This window comes from Amblyomma americanum, chromosome 3 (assembly GCF_052857255.1).
Source record: "Amblyomma americanum isolate KBUSLIRL-KWMA chromosome 3, ASM5285725v1, whole genome shotgun sequence".
Lineage (NCBI taxonomy): Eukaryota > Metazoa > Arthropoda > Arachnida > Ixodida > Ixodidae > Amblyomma > Amblyomma americanum.
Window position 1 is genome coordinate 53656494 of NC_135499.1, and position 13086 is coordinate 53669579.

A 13086-nucleotide genomic window follows, 5' to 3' on the forward strand; every position below is an offset into this window, starting at 1 on the left:
TATTAATTTCTTTATTATGTCATTCACCCACCTGACTCCCCCTGTTACGCTTGCCCTCTCCGGTAGCGATGTCGGATACTGTCACAGCCTCCCAGCTCCTCCTGTGACGATGGAATAAGAATGACTTGCATGCCTGAGGTTTAGTTTATTTTCTTTCAGCGACGAAAGAGGAAACTGTGACAAAGGGCAATAAGGCCTGATGAGATCACAGTTCTCCAGTGCAGTCTTGCAGTCTTCAGTTGTAATAATGTTCTTATCATTTTTTTAAGATATCAAGAGAAATCATTCTTAAATTTCTAACATTTCAAGGGAAATGACGTGCGGTATGAAACTGCTGTGTTGCTTTCAGCTTGGGTTCAAAGTGACACTGAGGACAGCTCCATCATGTTTTTATTCTCAATGAAGTCCAGGCTTGCCGTGGCTCTATTGACATCTTTTCAGTAGCGAAAATGTTTACTTTTTCACTGGCGAGAAAGTTGGACTTAAAAATTTTTTTTCTCACCACTCCGATTAAAATGTGCAATGTTGCTGATGTTGTTCAGCATCGGTTTTCACATTTCCACAAAAATGAGACTAGAAATTTTGAATGTTTAGTTTTTTCCTTTCATCTTGCTCGAGCAATAAAACTGCAACAGTGCCAGTGATGGCTAAATTGGGATTTGTAATCTTTTCATTGCTGTTTAGTTCAGCAAAAACTCTCACCCGATGTCACTACTGCGTACCCGCAGAAAGAGCCAGTGGTGGCACTTGTGTTTAATTTTTCTCTGTTTGCTAGCTTCTGAGAGCTCCATTCTTTTTGTGGAAGTATTGACACATCAAAAGTAAGACACGCCAAAAGACAGGGTATTAGCTTCTGAAGCTTGTTCATTCTGGCTTCATTCACTGTGCTGCATTATAACAAAATAGCGTTCAGGGCCCCATTCAGCCGAAAGAGTGATGAGTCTTGCAGCGAAACTCTCATCACCATACGTGGATCTCTGGAATGAAAAGTTATTAAAAACATGACATGTAATGCAAATTAAAGGTCGCTGCATGTCTCAAGTGATGTCACTTTATAAAGTAAATGATTTCCATTTAAAAAAAAAGTGTCTAGAATTTTAGTCGGGATTCGAACCTGCGACCCTTGGGTTGCCTAGGCCACGCAGGCATGGTACCAATGTGGTTTGTATGTATGTCATGTGGTCTTTCATGTAAACTGGTATCTTATGACTGCATGCTAATGAGTATGTGTGTAATTAGAGGTTCTTATTATGGAACTATTAATTAAGCGAGGCGTGTGTTGCCGTTTCACATCCTCATTACTTGATGCGGCATAGTGGTGGCTGGCATGTGGTGGCAATCGGAAAACTCCTGCGAGTTGATGTATGGCACTGCCCCAACAGATGTTGCGCAAGCAGTATAAAGGGCACGTTGTCTTCATTTGATTTTTCAGTATTTGTGTGTGCAGAAAATTCGCTGAAAGGACCAATTAACGCTATTGCATCATACCCTTACCTCTGTCCTTACGATTCAAATTGTTCAGTTTGAATAATGGCGCGAAAGGGCCCCTTCTACGTGATCCCAGTCGCTTCTGGACAAATAACACCACCCAGTATGTTGAAAAAGAACTGTACTTCCGATTCAGATTCTTTTTTTCCTGAGACCTTTGAGGGAGTATTTTTTACTTCCCGTGAAACCTGTCAATGCGCAACGATCAAGGCGAGCATGGCGCCCAAGGTGGCGTCGTCATTTTGCACCAACCCTGCTCAGCAGCGGAGGTGTTATCGGGATTTCCCAGTACCTGTGCATGACTTTGTACACGCAAGCGACATCTTTGTATGCAAAGATAATGTCCATTTGTTTGATTTTAGTGGAGACAGAGATGACTGCTGACTGCTCCGCCCAGCCCGCACAATCGACAGGTGCCTGTTTGTAACTTAAATTTTTACCGTTTCCGAGGAGATTTGCTGCTTTCGAGAGCCTCTCTGAATGCACCAGGCATGCTGTAAATGATTTAGTGCGCCAGCAGTAGAGCATATAGCGTTTTCTCTTAGACAGCCCGAAATCGACCTTCAGACTGCACTGCTGAATAACCCCAACCGCTTTGATTGACCAAGTGATTATTTTTACTGATCGGAAAATTTAGCATAATGCGCTCGTAGCTTTGCGTACGTATTTCTGCCATAATCGTGCATAAAACTTATATTCTAGGTTTTTATTTTTCTGTTTCGTGACTGAATATAGTCAGTATTTTTGAAAAAATTCTTGTGCCAACTCTCTGAAATTTTACCAAAGATTTTTGTTTCTTTGTCAAGACTACATATTATGTTTTATCTCTTTATGTCATTAAAAAGAGCTTTATTAGCTACTCTGCGATGTGCTGCAATAAAGCAAACTTTTTAATTTATGGGTTGAATAAATTTTTTACGCACACCACCCAGAAGTTGCCTCTTTTCTTGCAGTAAGGGAAGAGTTAAGGCGGAGCTTCAGTGTCCCCCTAATTTTTTGCTGCTTCTCAGGGGCATTTGTTTCTTGTCTGTGGTGAATCTTTAAACTAGGCCTGCAGCAGCTTCTCTGAAATGCTGTGCAGTGCCACTGGGTTTCCCATGACCACTGTTTTGTGGGTTGCTGCTGTGGGGGTACATTTAATTGCTGCTCCGGTCTGAAAGCATCTATATGGATTTTCCTGTTGAAATAGCAACCTGCGGATTCCAAAATGTTGGCTGGATAAAAAAAAAAACTCGCATTCAACGCAAAAACTGTGAAATATTGCTCTTTTCTTAGAAGAGACAGCCATCATTGAAAACTGCATGTTCTGATAATTATTATCTCTTTTTATTTGATACTTACCTCTTCTCTTTTGTTGTGCTTTCTGCATAGGTGGTGAGCTTCAACAGGCATCCTGTGACCATCACACTTGTTGCAAGCAGTTCAGCTAACACTGGTATGCGACCACACTGCCTGTCCTCGTTGTACAGCCAGTACCGACATTGCAGATATGTACTCCTGGTATTAGGTACAGTGAAACCTCGCAAAATTAGAACTCTTGCATTTAAAAGTTTTGATTTGTTGAAAACTGAAGCTTTAGTCCTGAGTGTACTTTATTAGAAAGGCTTCCCTTGAAGGGACAGTCTGTTGAAATTTATCAACCATGTTTTGTGTGTGGCTATTGAAAGCTCTTTAAAGAAGGAAAGCTCATTGTTCAAATTGTCAGCCCCACCCCACTATGCTCTGCAGCGGACATGGCAGTAATTAAATTACTGCATTGAAATTACTTTTCTGGATAATTTGTAATTAATTCATTACTTTTTGGGCTGGTAATTTAGTAATGTAATGAATTACTGTGGGTGATAACTTCATGGCAAAATTAATTAATTACTAGCAAAATTACTTTTGCTGAGTATTGAGTCCATGCTGCTCCTTGTATCATCCATGCTTTTTGGCCTCGCATTTGCGGGGTTGAGCATCTTCAAAGCAAGAAAAACGTGCGACCAGCAATAGCCAGCACTCCAGTGAAGCGGCACGCATGGATGAGAGACGATGTGTGTGCGGGCATCAGCACTGCCTTGGTGAAGCAGGAGAGCTCAATGACCATGGCATGCTGTATTGCACCTTCCCACAGATGCACTGCGAGTGCTTGAGCGAGTACTTCCCCCTGGGCTGCTTCGCTACTGACACCTAACAAACTTGGTGAAGCAGGAGTGCATAGGAGTTTTTGGGGAAACTAGCTTTGTGACCGGATATGAAACCCTATCGTCAGCTCAAGGGCAACACAGGTGACAGCGTCATTGCGACATGCAATTTATTTCCGTCAACGTGCCCCCAGAACGAGTCAGTCGAAGAGCAGATATGGCAGTTTGTCTGCACCCTGGTGCATTTCCGGGACGATGAGCGTGAACAAGCAACCTGTGCACTCCTGCTCTTTATGCGTACATTTTTTTCAAAATCAAGAGGGTGGGACAATGAATGATGAACTTTTGATTGAAGAGTGATGCGAGCAATTGTACAAATTTTATGATTGAGTTGACCTTCTCTATGACAGCAAAGTGGCTGTTCAATGGACTAGGGCTACCTTGCTTTAAAGAGGGACAAAATTTCTGACGCCCACTTTGAAGCTTAGTGGTGGTGAAACAAAGAAATCGGAAAATTTTGTAGGAACCAGGACCAATGCGCAACTTTTTATGCGTTAAAACTAAAAAGTAACCCAAGTAATTGTAATGTAATGTCATTACTTTTTAGAGCAGTTATTTGTAATTAACTTAATTACTTTTGCAAGATTTCTAGAAAAATAATTAGTAATGTAGTTTTATTACTTTTCAGAAGTAATTTTGCCATGTATGCCCTGAAGTGGGCGTAGTCAGGCTGATGGTAATAATGACTAACAAAGCTGTAATATTACCCTGGTTTCCACTACCATATACAACAGAAATAATGTACCATGAATGTTGATACGAATTTTGGTATGGTACGGATTTGTAAAATTTCTTGGCCGGAGTGCGTTGTGCACAATATGCTGACCCGCTCCGAACACTCTCTCGCACCACTACAAATGATATGAACGCACGAACTGTCAGTGCACTCTCAACCACTACGCTCATCCTGCACATCACTGATGTCGCAATCTCCAGTCCCGCAGTACACATCATGTGTAGTGAGTGGTGACGCACAACCTTAAAAAATCCCATCAGCCTTAAACGGATCTGTCTGAATACATTTCCCGTGCTTTTGTTCGCTTTGGGTGATACGAATATTTTTCATGACCCTGTGATATTCACATCATTGAGACTCGCTATGTAACACCACCTACCAGAATTTGTCAATTTTTTTTCACTCATCTCCGGCAGTATACTGCTCCTTAAACATGAACTTCGGATAACCCAAATAAAAACTGTAGTGGTTTGAGCATCTGCCTCACATGTGGGAGGTGTGGGGTCTAATCCCCAGTGCCACCAGGCATCCACTGGTAACACAATGGATACTGCCTAGTGCTCTGCTTCTTTAGGATCAAATGCTTGAAAAATGGGTCTTTGTCCCTACCTTGAGTAGAAGAAAAAAAACCTTGTGCCATGATGTTCTTTGGCCACAGATGCCCTTGCACCATAAAATTCATCATCATCATAAAAAAAAATTCAGTCTTCCTTGAGTTTGAATCACTGATAGTGAACTGCTTGCTATGGGCTGCATTCCCGGAAGAGGTGGCAGTTTTATTTATTTGGTCTCATGTGTAGTGCTGGTGTGGTAAATTCATTGCTGTCAAATTTGTGTTTCTGATTTTATTCAGGGTAATGTTTGCTGGGTATTCCTGTGATGTTGCATTCACTCAGGATAGAGAAAGCTTAGTTTTTTTTATTTCAGCCATCATCTCATGACATGTTTTTATAAGTTTTCACTCTTTCTAAACTTGGTGGCCACAAGGTTCTCCTGTTGGATGTATGAAACGGAGTAACTTTATCCGAAGTCACTGTGCACATATTGACCACTACGGAAACATGCAATATGCTTACGGGTACATGTCGCACCAATCAGTATGAGGCCGGTGAGATGAAAGTAATGGTTGATTTATTGGCTGAAGTGCTAGTGCATATGATGCCTTGACCCAGAAAAAAACCGAACGGCGCGTGACACCGGCATGAAGAGGGAGCTGAATTCGGCTGCATTTCGGCGTCATCATTTTCGGGAGCTGGTGCCACTCATGCTGTGTAAGGCAGCTGCTGCTGCTACAGTAGGCCTCCCTGCTAGTGAAGGAGTCTAGTGAAGCTGGGAGCTTGAACGTTACATGCCGCTTGTAAGGAGTGGCAGGGAAAGGTGGCGGAGGAAGGCAGCCGCCGGCCGGTTGCGGCATAGATACCACACATGCAGGTGCAGTGGGCAGGGCGTCCTCTGGAAAGGCTGGCTTCAAGCAGTCGATTGAAATGGTGTCAGTGTGCCCATGAACGTCAACGATGAAGTACTTCGATGTTCTTTCGAGTACATGGAACAGGCTGTCGTAGGGGCACTGAAGCGGCTTGCGAACAGAGTCTCGGCAAACAAAGACGTGTGTGCATGTCATTAGTGCGGATAGAACATGTGAAGATGGCCGAGACTGTGGTTGGAGATGTAGCGCTCGGAGATGACGACAAAAATGGCGGAGCTGCGTCACGTAATCTGTAGGGTTGGGACTTGTAGACGATTTGGTGGATTCTTCACAGGAAGACGCAGGGGCGAGCCGAAGAAAAGTTCTGCCGGAGTGCAACAAAGATCATGTTTCAGTGTAGCACGGAGGCTGAGCAGAACCATTGGTAGGGAGTCCAGTGGGTAGTGTCGAGTTGGGCTTTGAGGGATGTCTTTAGTGAACGATGGGAGTGTTCGATCATGCCGTTGGCAGTGCGATGGTAAGCAGTAGTTCTAATTCGGGAAGTTTCAAGTAAAGTCATAAGGTTATTAAAAAGTGGAGATTCAAACCCGTCGCCACGTGCAGCGGTGATGGTTGAGGGAAGCCCATTCTAGGAGACCCAGCTGGTGACGAAAGTTCTGGCGATGCTGTCACTGGTGGCGTCAGGCAGAGGGAACGCTTTGGGCCAGCGAGTGAACCGATCGATGCAAGTAAGAAGATATGACTGTCCAGCGGAAGGTGGCCAGGGACCCAAGGTATCGATGTGGACGTTGTCAAAACGGGCTGACGGCGGAGGGAACGAGCCGAAGGGAGATGTCGTGCGTCGCTGAGTTTTAGACTGCTGGCAAGCCAGGCAGGCATGGGCCCAGGCGCGCATGTCTTTGTTGATGCCGCTCATACGTAACGTTATGTGAGTAGATGCAGCGTGGTGCGAATTCCGGGATGGGACAGGCCGTGGAGGGCATCGAAGACAAGACGATGAAAGGCAGAGAAGACCAAAGGGCGCGGAGTGCCGACCGAAGTGTCGCAGATGATGGGGACGGGGAACGAAAGGGAGAATTTCATGGAGAACAGCGAGCCAGGGTCCTTGTGAAGGTCCATAACTTTCGTGTCATATTGCTGCGGTTTTGCGAGGGTGGCAAAGTCGAGGTTTGGTGATGAAGCAGCAGAGGGGAAGCAGTGAAAGGTATTCATCCAGGAGGATCTCGTAGGCCGACTGGTGTGGGCTGGGTATAATGGCAAAGACTGAGGCCCTGAACAGAGATGTTCGTCACGGCATCCACGAGACACTTGCTGTGCATGTTGACCAGCAGACCAGTGGCGCAGGAAATCAGCCCTGAGAATTGGATAGTGTACGTCTGTGAAAAGGAAAACCCATCGGACACACATCGGAAACCCAAATTTAGTTGAGAGCATGTTCTCCGTACGTAGTGATGGGGGTGAGGTTTACGGCGTGTAGTGATGGGCCAGTGCGGCGAGAAGGTAATGATGTAATGCTGCAGTGGAGGACGCTCACCTCTGCTCCGGTGTTGATGAGAGAACAGAGGCCCGAGGTGTGGTCGTGAATGAAGAAGCGGCTGGTGTCCGGGGTGGCACCACTTGCCGCTTCTGCTGGTGTCATGGGAAGTTTCCCTGGAAGCAACAAGGAGGGGCATACCGATGCGCTGCTTTGCCGAAGGTGCGGTGATGCGCTGGCTTGAAGAGGTGGTGTAGCACTACATCAGCGAGGTGAGGTTTGGTGACGGGAAGGTGAGCGAGCGCGGGAAGTCGACAGTGTGGCGATCTGGTCTGTGAGATGTGTGATCTGGACGTGGAAGTCGTCGTAGAGGCTCTAAAGGTCCACGTGAGAGGGAAGAGATGATGGTGTGGTGGGGGGCTGCGAGACTGCGCCGAGAGAAATTGTGGAGTAGGAAACGTCCCTTATGCAGTCTGCCAGCTCACCAAATTTCTCCAAAGACAACCCCTGGGCAGGCACAAGCACCATGCGGATGGACGACGGCAAGCGCTGAAGGAAAAAAATTGGGGCTCCAATCCACGCTGTGAAGGTGGTTGGACATTGAAGCTGTAAAACGACACCCAATTACCTATTGCGACGTCACTTGAAAATTCACACACGTGGCTCTGCAAAGAGTGAAACCAGAGACAAGTGAAATGTACTTGAGATGTATGCTGTATGCCTGATTTCAAAGGAGATATGCTGTTTGGATTCCATTTTTAGCCTGGCATTTTTTGCTTATGACGACGACACAAAAATGCAACTGTAATCTTTACCGGGAAAGACACGCGGGGAGAAGCAACGTGCTTCGCATTGTTTGCAGGCGCCGTTATCATACATTATACGGTTTGCACTTCACACAAGGGCTTTGAATGATGTCTTCCACTTTGGAAGCAGCTGCAAACCTAATGTTTACTGGAACGCGTAGTTGTAGTGCCCACGCGTAGTGCCCACTTGACATGTGGGCACCACGCATCAGAAATATTCCTTCCCTTACCCTTACAGCGCGGTTTGCGATATGTGAGACAGGCATCATTTCCTTTCCTTAAACCCAATTTTCATTTCAATTTCCTTGCCTTGCTGTGGTCCATTTTTTCTTTCCTTAAAATTTCCTTAAATTGTCTGGGGGCAAGGCGTTGCTCCTGCTGAAAGGAGGATGTTTTCTGTGGACTCCTTGGCAGGGCTACAACACACTGTGGCCTCTATCCCGCTCTTAAAGAGGAAGCTTAAGCATCCTCCAATTTTTAGAAATGTTTTTTACTCTTTTTTTATTTTTAGTCAGTGGTGTCATACATTATGTGGTTTGCACTTCACACGAGGGTCAAATGCCTTGGAATGATGTCAACCCCTTTTGAGTCACCAGGAAAAGCATTGTTTACCTGAAGGGAACGTCTGTTTTTATTGTTCACACAGGTGCCTTATCATCCAGCATGTGGTTTTGATGCTTGTTTTGTGGTTTTTCTTTAGCCTGACATTTTTTTGTTAACGACGACACCACCATGAAAATTTCATGGATGGTAGAGGTATACAGCTTTGCTGTAAAACTCGCGCAAGAAGGCTTGGCCGAAGGTAGCAGCCTTGTCGCCCAGGGGCAGGTGGAGCTGCCACAGCAACTGTGTAGGTTTGCGGTCCCTCAGTTGTTCAGAGGAGATAAGTTGCTGCAGGCGGCGATGTTTCGAGATGGCTGTTCGCTTGATGAGCTCAGCAGCCGACTTGTCAAACGGGGCCGCGGCGGGCGGAGTTATGGGGAGGTCGCGGGTGGCGGAAATCTCGGGTGGTAGCGATGCAGCGGCGTGATGGAACTTCTGTGTCCGGGAGGTGATGTGGCCAGTAGTGAACTGGCTGTTTACCTGGGCAAGACGGAGCTGAGGATCAGCCGCCGAGAACTGCAGAAGGCGAAGGGACAGTGTAGACGTGGCGCCGGAGGATCCGTCAACGGGCAAGGCGGAGACATTATTGTCGGCATTGTCCATGGTGGGAGTGGGTGCTCCAGCAGACGTTCAAAGTCACCAGTTTGTCACACCAATCAGTATGAGGCCGGCGTGATGAAAGTAATGGTTGATTTATTGGCTGAAGTGCTAGGGCAGATGATACCTTGACCCAGAAAAAAAACCAAACGGCACGTGACACCGGTACGAAGAAAAAGCTCAATTCGGCTGCACTTTGGCATCATCATCTTGGCGGCTGGTGCTGCTCGTGCTGTGTAATGCCGATGCTGCTGCTAGATACATATTGCCCTGAGGCCGAAAATAACATCTTCATGCAGCTGGTGACTGCCAGAACTGAGTATGTAAGTGGCAGTACTCGTGTGTCGAGTTGGAACCTGTGTGTCTCGTTTTCTTGTGCCTCTTATTATGTACTTGCATGCACACTCGACATCTCATTTTGCATGGCCCTTTTCATGCACCTGCTAAACTGCCATTTTTTTTTTATCTTTTGGCTTTCTAGGCATGATACTCAACCTTGAAGAAGAGCTGAACACTGTTTCACAGACACTAAGGAGCGTTGTTGAAGCTTCTTAGCCCATATAAGCAGGTGAGTTTATGAAGTGGTAGTGGTCTGAAAAGTGGCGTGACAAGCTGCTTTGGTAAGGACTTCAGCTTTTATTCGTTTAGTTAGCTTTATTGCAGATGTCTTAATTGGGCTGCGAACAAAGCAGTCAAAATTCAAAATGACTGTGTTGGGAAGCTTGCTACACTTCTGTACCACTGATCGCTGGCTCATTACATTCAAGCTCTTGCTGCTTTAGTCACTCTCATTGTGCGAGTGGACGCATCTCGCTATCCTCTGGGACCTCTTGCACTTCCTTAAAAATGTGGTTGAAGTGTTTCAGGCATTTTAAGTAACTGCAACATTTGTGGCTGCTTCTACTGACTGCATGCGACCTACTGGTTGAATTGTTCACATCTTCAACAGTATTAAAATTCAGTAGTCTGACTTACTTTCAAAGAAATAGTTCTGCTTGATGCAGGCAACCACCTACTAGCTGTTTTACTTTCAAATGCGCGACATGTAAAAACTTTTAACTCTGGTTACAGTAGTTGGGGCATCGTGAGCATAAGTGAGGCAGCATTAGGTTGCATGTAAGGGGTGACTTCTGTAATATTACTTCAACAAGAAACACATGTACAGGGAATAACAGGGACGTGAAGAAATCTATCCAAGTCCACACGCATCAGAGATCATGAATTCGTCACCTGCTGGGAAGACCGCTTACATACGAGGGTTGCAACCTCAGCTAGACTGGCAGGCCTATCTATAATCATTTGAAAGAGGAACACGACTACATCACATGCCATGGAATTGAGGGCCATCTGACCCAGCACTGCCTGGCATGTGGTTGCAAAGCGTTACTTGAGGCTTGTGCTTTCATATGCAGGCACAGGAATCAAAAACTCACATACAATACAGTCGAACCTGAAGAAAACACTGGACCAGGGAAGAAATTCACTAGTATAGCATTGACCTGTTTGACAAAAAAGGAAATAGATTTCTTGGCTGTAGCAGCACACTTACATTGGAGTGATGTCATCTCTCAGCTGTTGACCATATTGTGGTTTTCTCCCTGATCCTTTTTAGATTTTCCACTTTAGGCTTTTCTCCTTTTTGTGTTTAATTTTTTTGTTTTAATGTTTAGCCATGTCATTGCTAGTTTTCAGTTTTATTTTTTATGCATTTTTGCAATATTTATAGCTTCATAATTTTATGGCAGCTCGGTTTTATTGCACACTACAGTTGACTTTCTGACACAGCTCTGCCTGAAGGCTTTTCTTCTCAGATCTTTTATTTTTCCTTATACTTGAGACTGTAAGCATGGTTCCGATATTCTGTACGGGCATGACTTGGTTGCCTTGCGTTTGATGTTGATGCAGCAGTCTCATCTCGCCATGTTGCCTTTTGAATTGTTAGACTGAACTTTGCAATGGTGGTTAGGTTTGTCCCACTATTTGGTTCATTGTCAGCTTGGATTTCATGCCGGTATGAACTTGGACCAAGATTTCAGGTTTTAAGTTGGTTTAGGTGAATCGAGTTATACAGTGGAATCCACTTATAACGATACCAGATATATAGCAATATATTGCTTATAACGAATTCTTTAGACTTATCGATTCTCCCATTGCCCCTATGTAAAAATAAGCTGTTTACAAGAAATAACGGATACAGCGTTAGGATTCTGGCTGCCTGGCAGGTGTTACAATCAAAATTTGCCTGAAAGTTTGATAAAAAATAAAATACATTGGAGCAAATGACATGAAAACTCTGCAAATGGATCAGCATGGTTAAATCTTAAGGGGAGTGTTGCCTACGGCCTTGGGAACCAAGGCGGCTGCCCCACAATGCTGTCTCACACAAATGTAGTTTCCTGCGGTTTGTGCATTTGCGAACTTGGTAAAAAGTGACAGCGACTAAGCGCAAGGTGATATCTCCCAACTCCCTCCAGCACTTTTGTCATTGAGATTTTAAGTGCTAACTTTTCTGGCGCATTCGCCCATTTCGCGTTGTCCGCAGCGCAGACCTTGCGAAGATGGTGTGCGCCGATAATATTGCGATGTGTTTATCTTCGATGGGAGCTCTAGAGCGGGTGGGGGTGGCTACATGCATGGGGGAATACGTGGGTGTGTTCTTTTTGCTTTTTTTGCCGGTCAAGATGTAACGATAATCGCTTATAACAATCTGTTTTTTTCCGGTTTTCTCAATATCATTGTAAGTGGATTACACTGTAGTTGTCCTTGCTTATGATGCCTAGCTTCCATGTGTTCTTTTATAGTTGCTTTTTGCCCAGCTTGTTCTTTTATCTGGTTGGTGGGCCATGTAAGGCAGGTGTCAGTCTCGAAATAAAGCTAAATGTTAGCGCTCTCATGCATGTCATTTTCATGTCCCTGTTGTTTTTCTCTGGGCTGGTTTTCACAGTGACAGCTGTAAATCCATCCATGGTTACCAACCTCCGGAACCATCCGGAGGTCGGTTACTGTGCAAGGAGGGTATCGCAAGAGTGCAAGAATCCCCAACTGGAGGATGGTTACTAGGGAAGGAGGAGGGTATGGTGAGAGCATAAAAAGGCGCAAGTAGTGGGCAGTTTCCAAGGGGACCAGCCGGAGTGTAGTTACCCTAGAAGGAGGAAGAGAGCTACCACGGAACGAGGAGGGTATGGCGAGAGCATAAGAAGGCATAGCCAGACGGCGGTTACCAGTTGAACCATCCAGAAGGTGGTTACTGTGGAAGGAGGAGTTGTGTGGCGGGAGCAGAGGAATCCCCAACTGGAGGATGGTTACCAGGGAAGGAGGAGGGTTTGGCAAGAGTGTAAGGAGGTGCAACTGATGCGTGGTTACCACGAGAACCACCTGGAGGGTACTTATTCTGGAAGGTGGAGGGTAAGCTGAGAGCACCGCAAGGCATAACTGGAGGATGGTTACCACGGGAACTGTCCTGAAGGTGGTTACTGTGGAAGGAGAAGGGTATAGCAAGAGCATAGAGAGCTTATCCAGAGGATGGTTACCGTGGAAGGAGGTGGGTGCAGCGACAATGTTGGAATGCATAATCAGAGAATGTTTACCATGGGAACCATCCAGAGGGTGGTTGCCGTGGAAGGAGGGGGTAGAGTATGGCAAGAACCGAGGAATGTAGCATGGTTTTTCTGTGGCAGCTGCTCCAAAACGTGCTCACCCTCGAGAAGGGGGTCATGGATGGCGCCGCACGCTGAGAGCGGCGGACTGGGGAGGAGAGCTAGTTGCAAAATGGG

At 45.6% G+C, this 13086-nt stretch overlaps 1 protein-coding gene across 10 annotated transcripts in view; it reads left to right on the forward strand.

Moving 5' to 3' along the window:
- The window catches only part of LOC144124603 (ragulator complex protein LAMTOR3-like), a 65326-nt gene that overhangs the window by 9724 nt on the left and 42516 nt on the right, over window positions 1-13086 (forward strand). For 5 of the 10 annotated variants that reach the window (XM_077657387.1, XM_077657388.1, XM_077657386.1 and 2 more), the window contains 2 exons: window positions 2860-2995; window positions 9795-9881. In XM_077657387.1, the coding sequence (XP_077513513.1) occupies window positions 2860-2995; window positions 9795-9868 (210 nt within the window). In that variant the 3' untranslated portion in view covers window positions 9869-9881. The remainder of the gene's footprint in view (window positions 1-2859; window positions 2996-9794; window positions 9882-13086) is intronic. The other 5 variants (XM_077657391.1, XM_077657390.1, XM_077657393.1 and 2 more) reach the window with 1 other exon arrangement.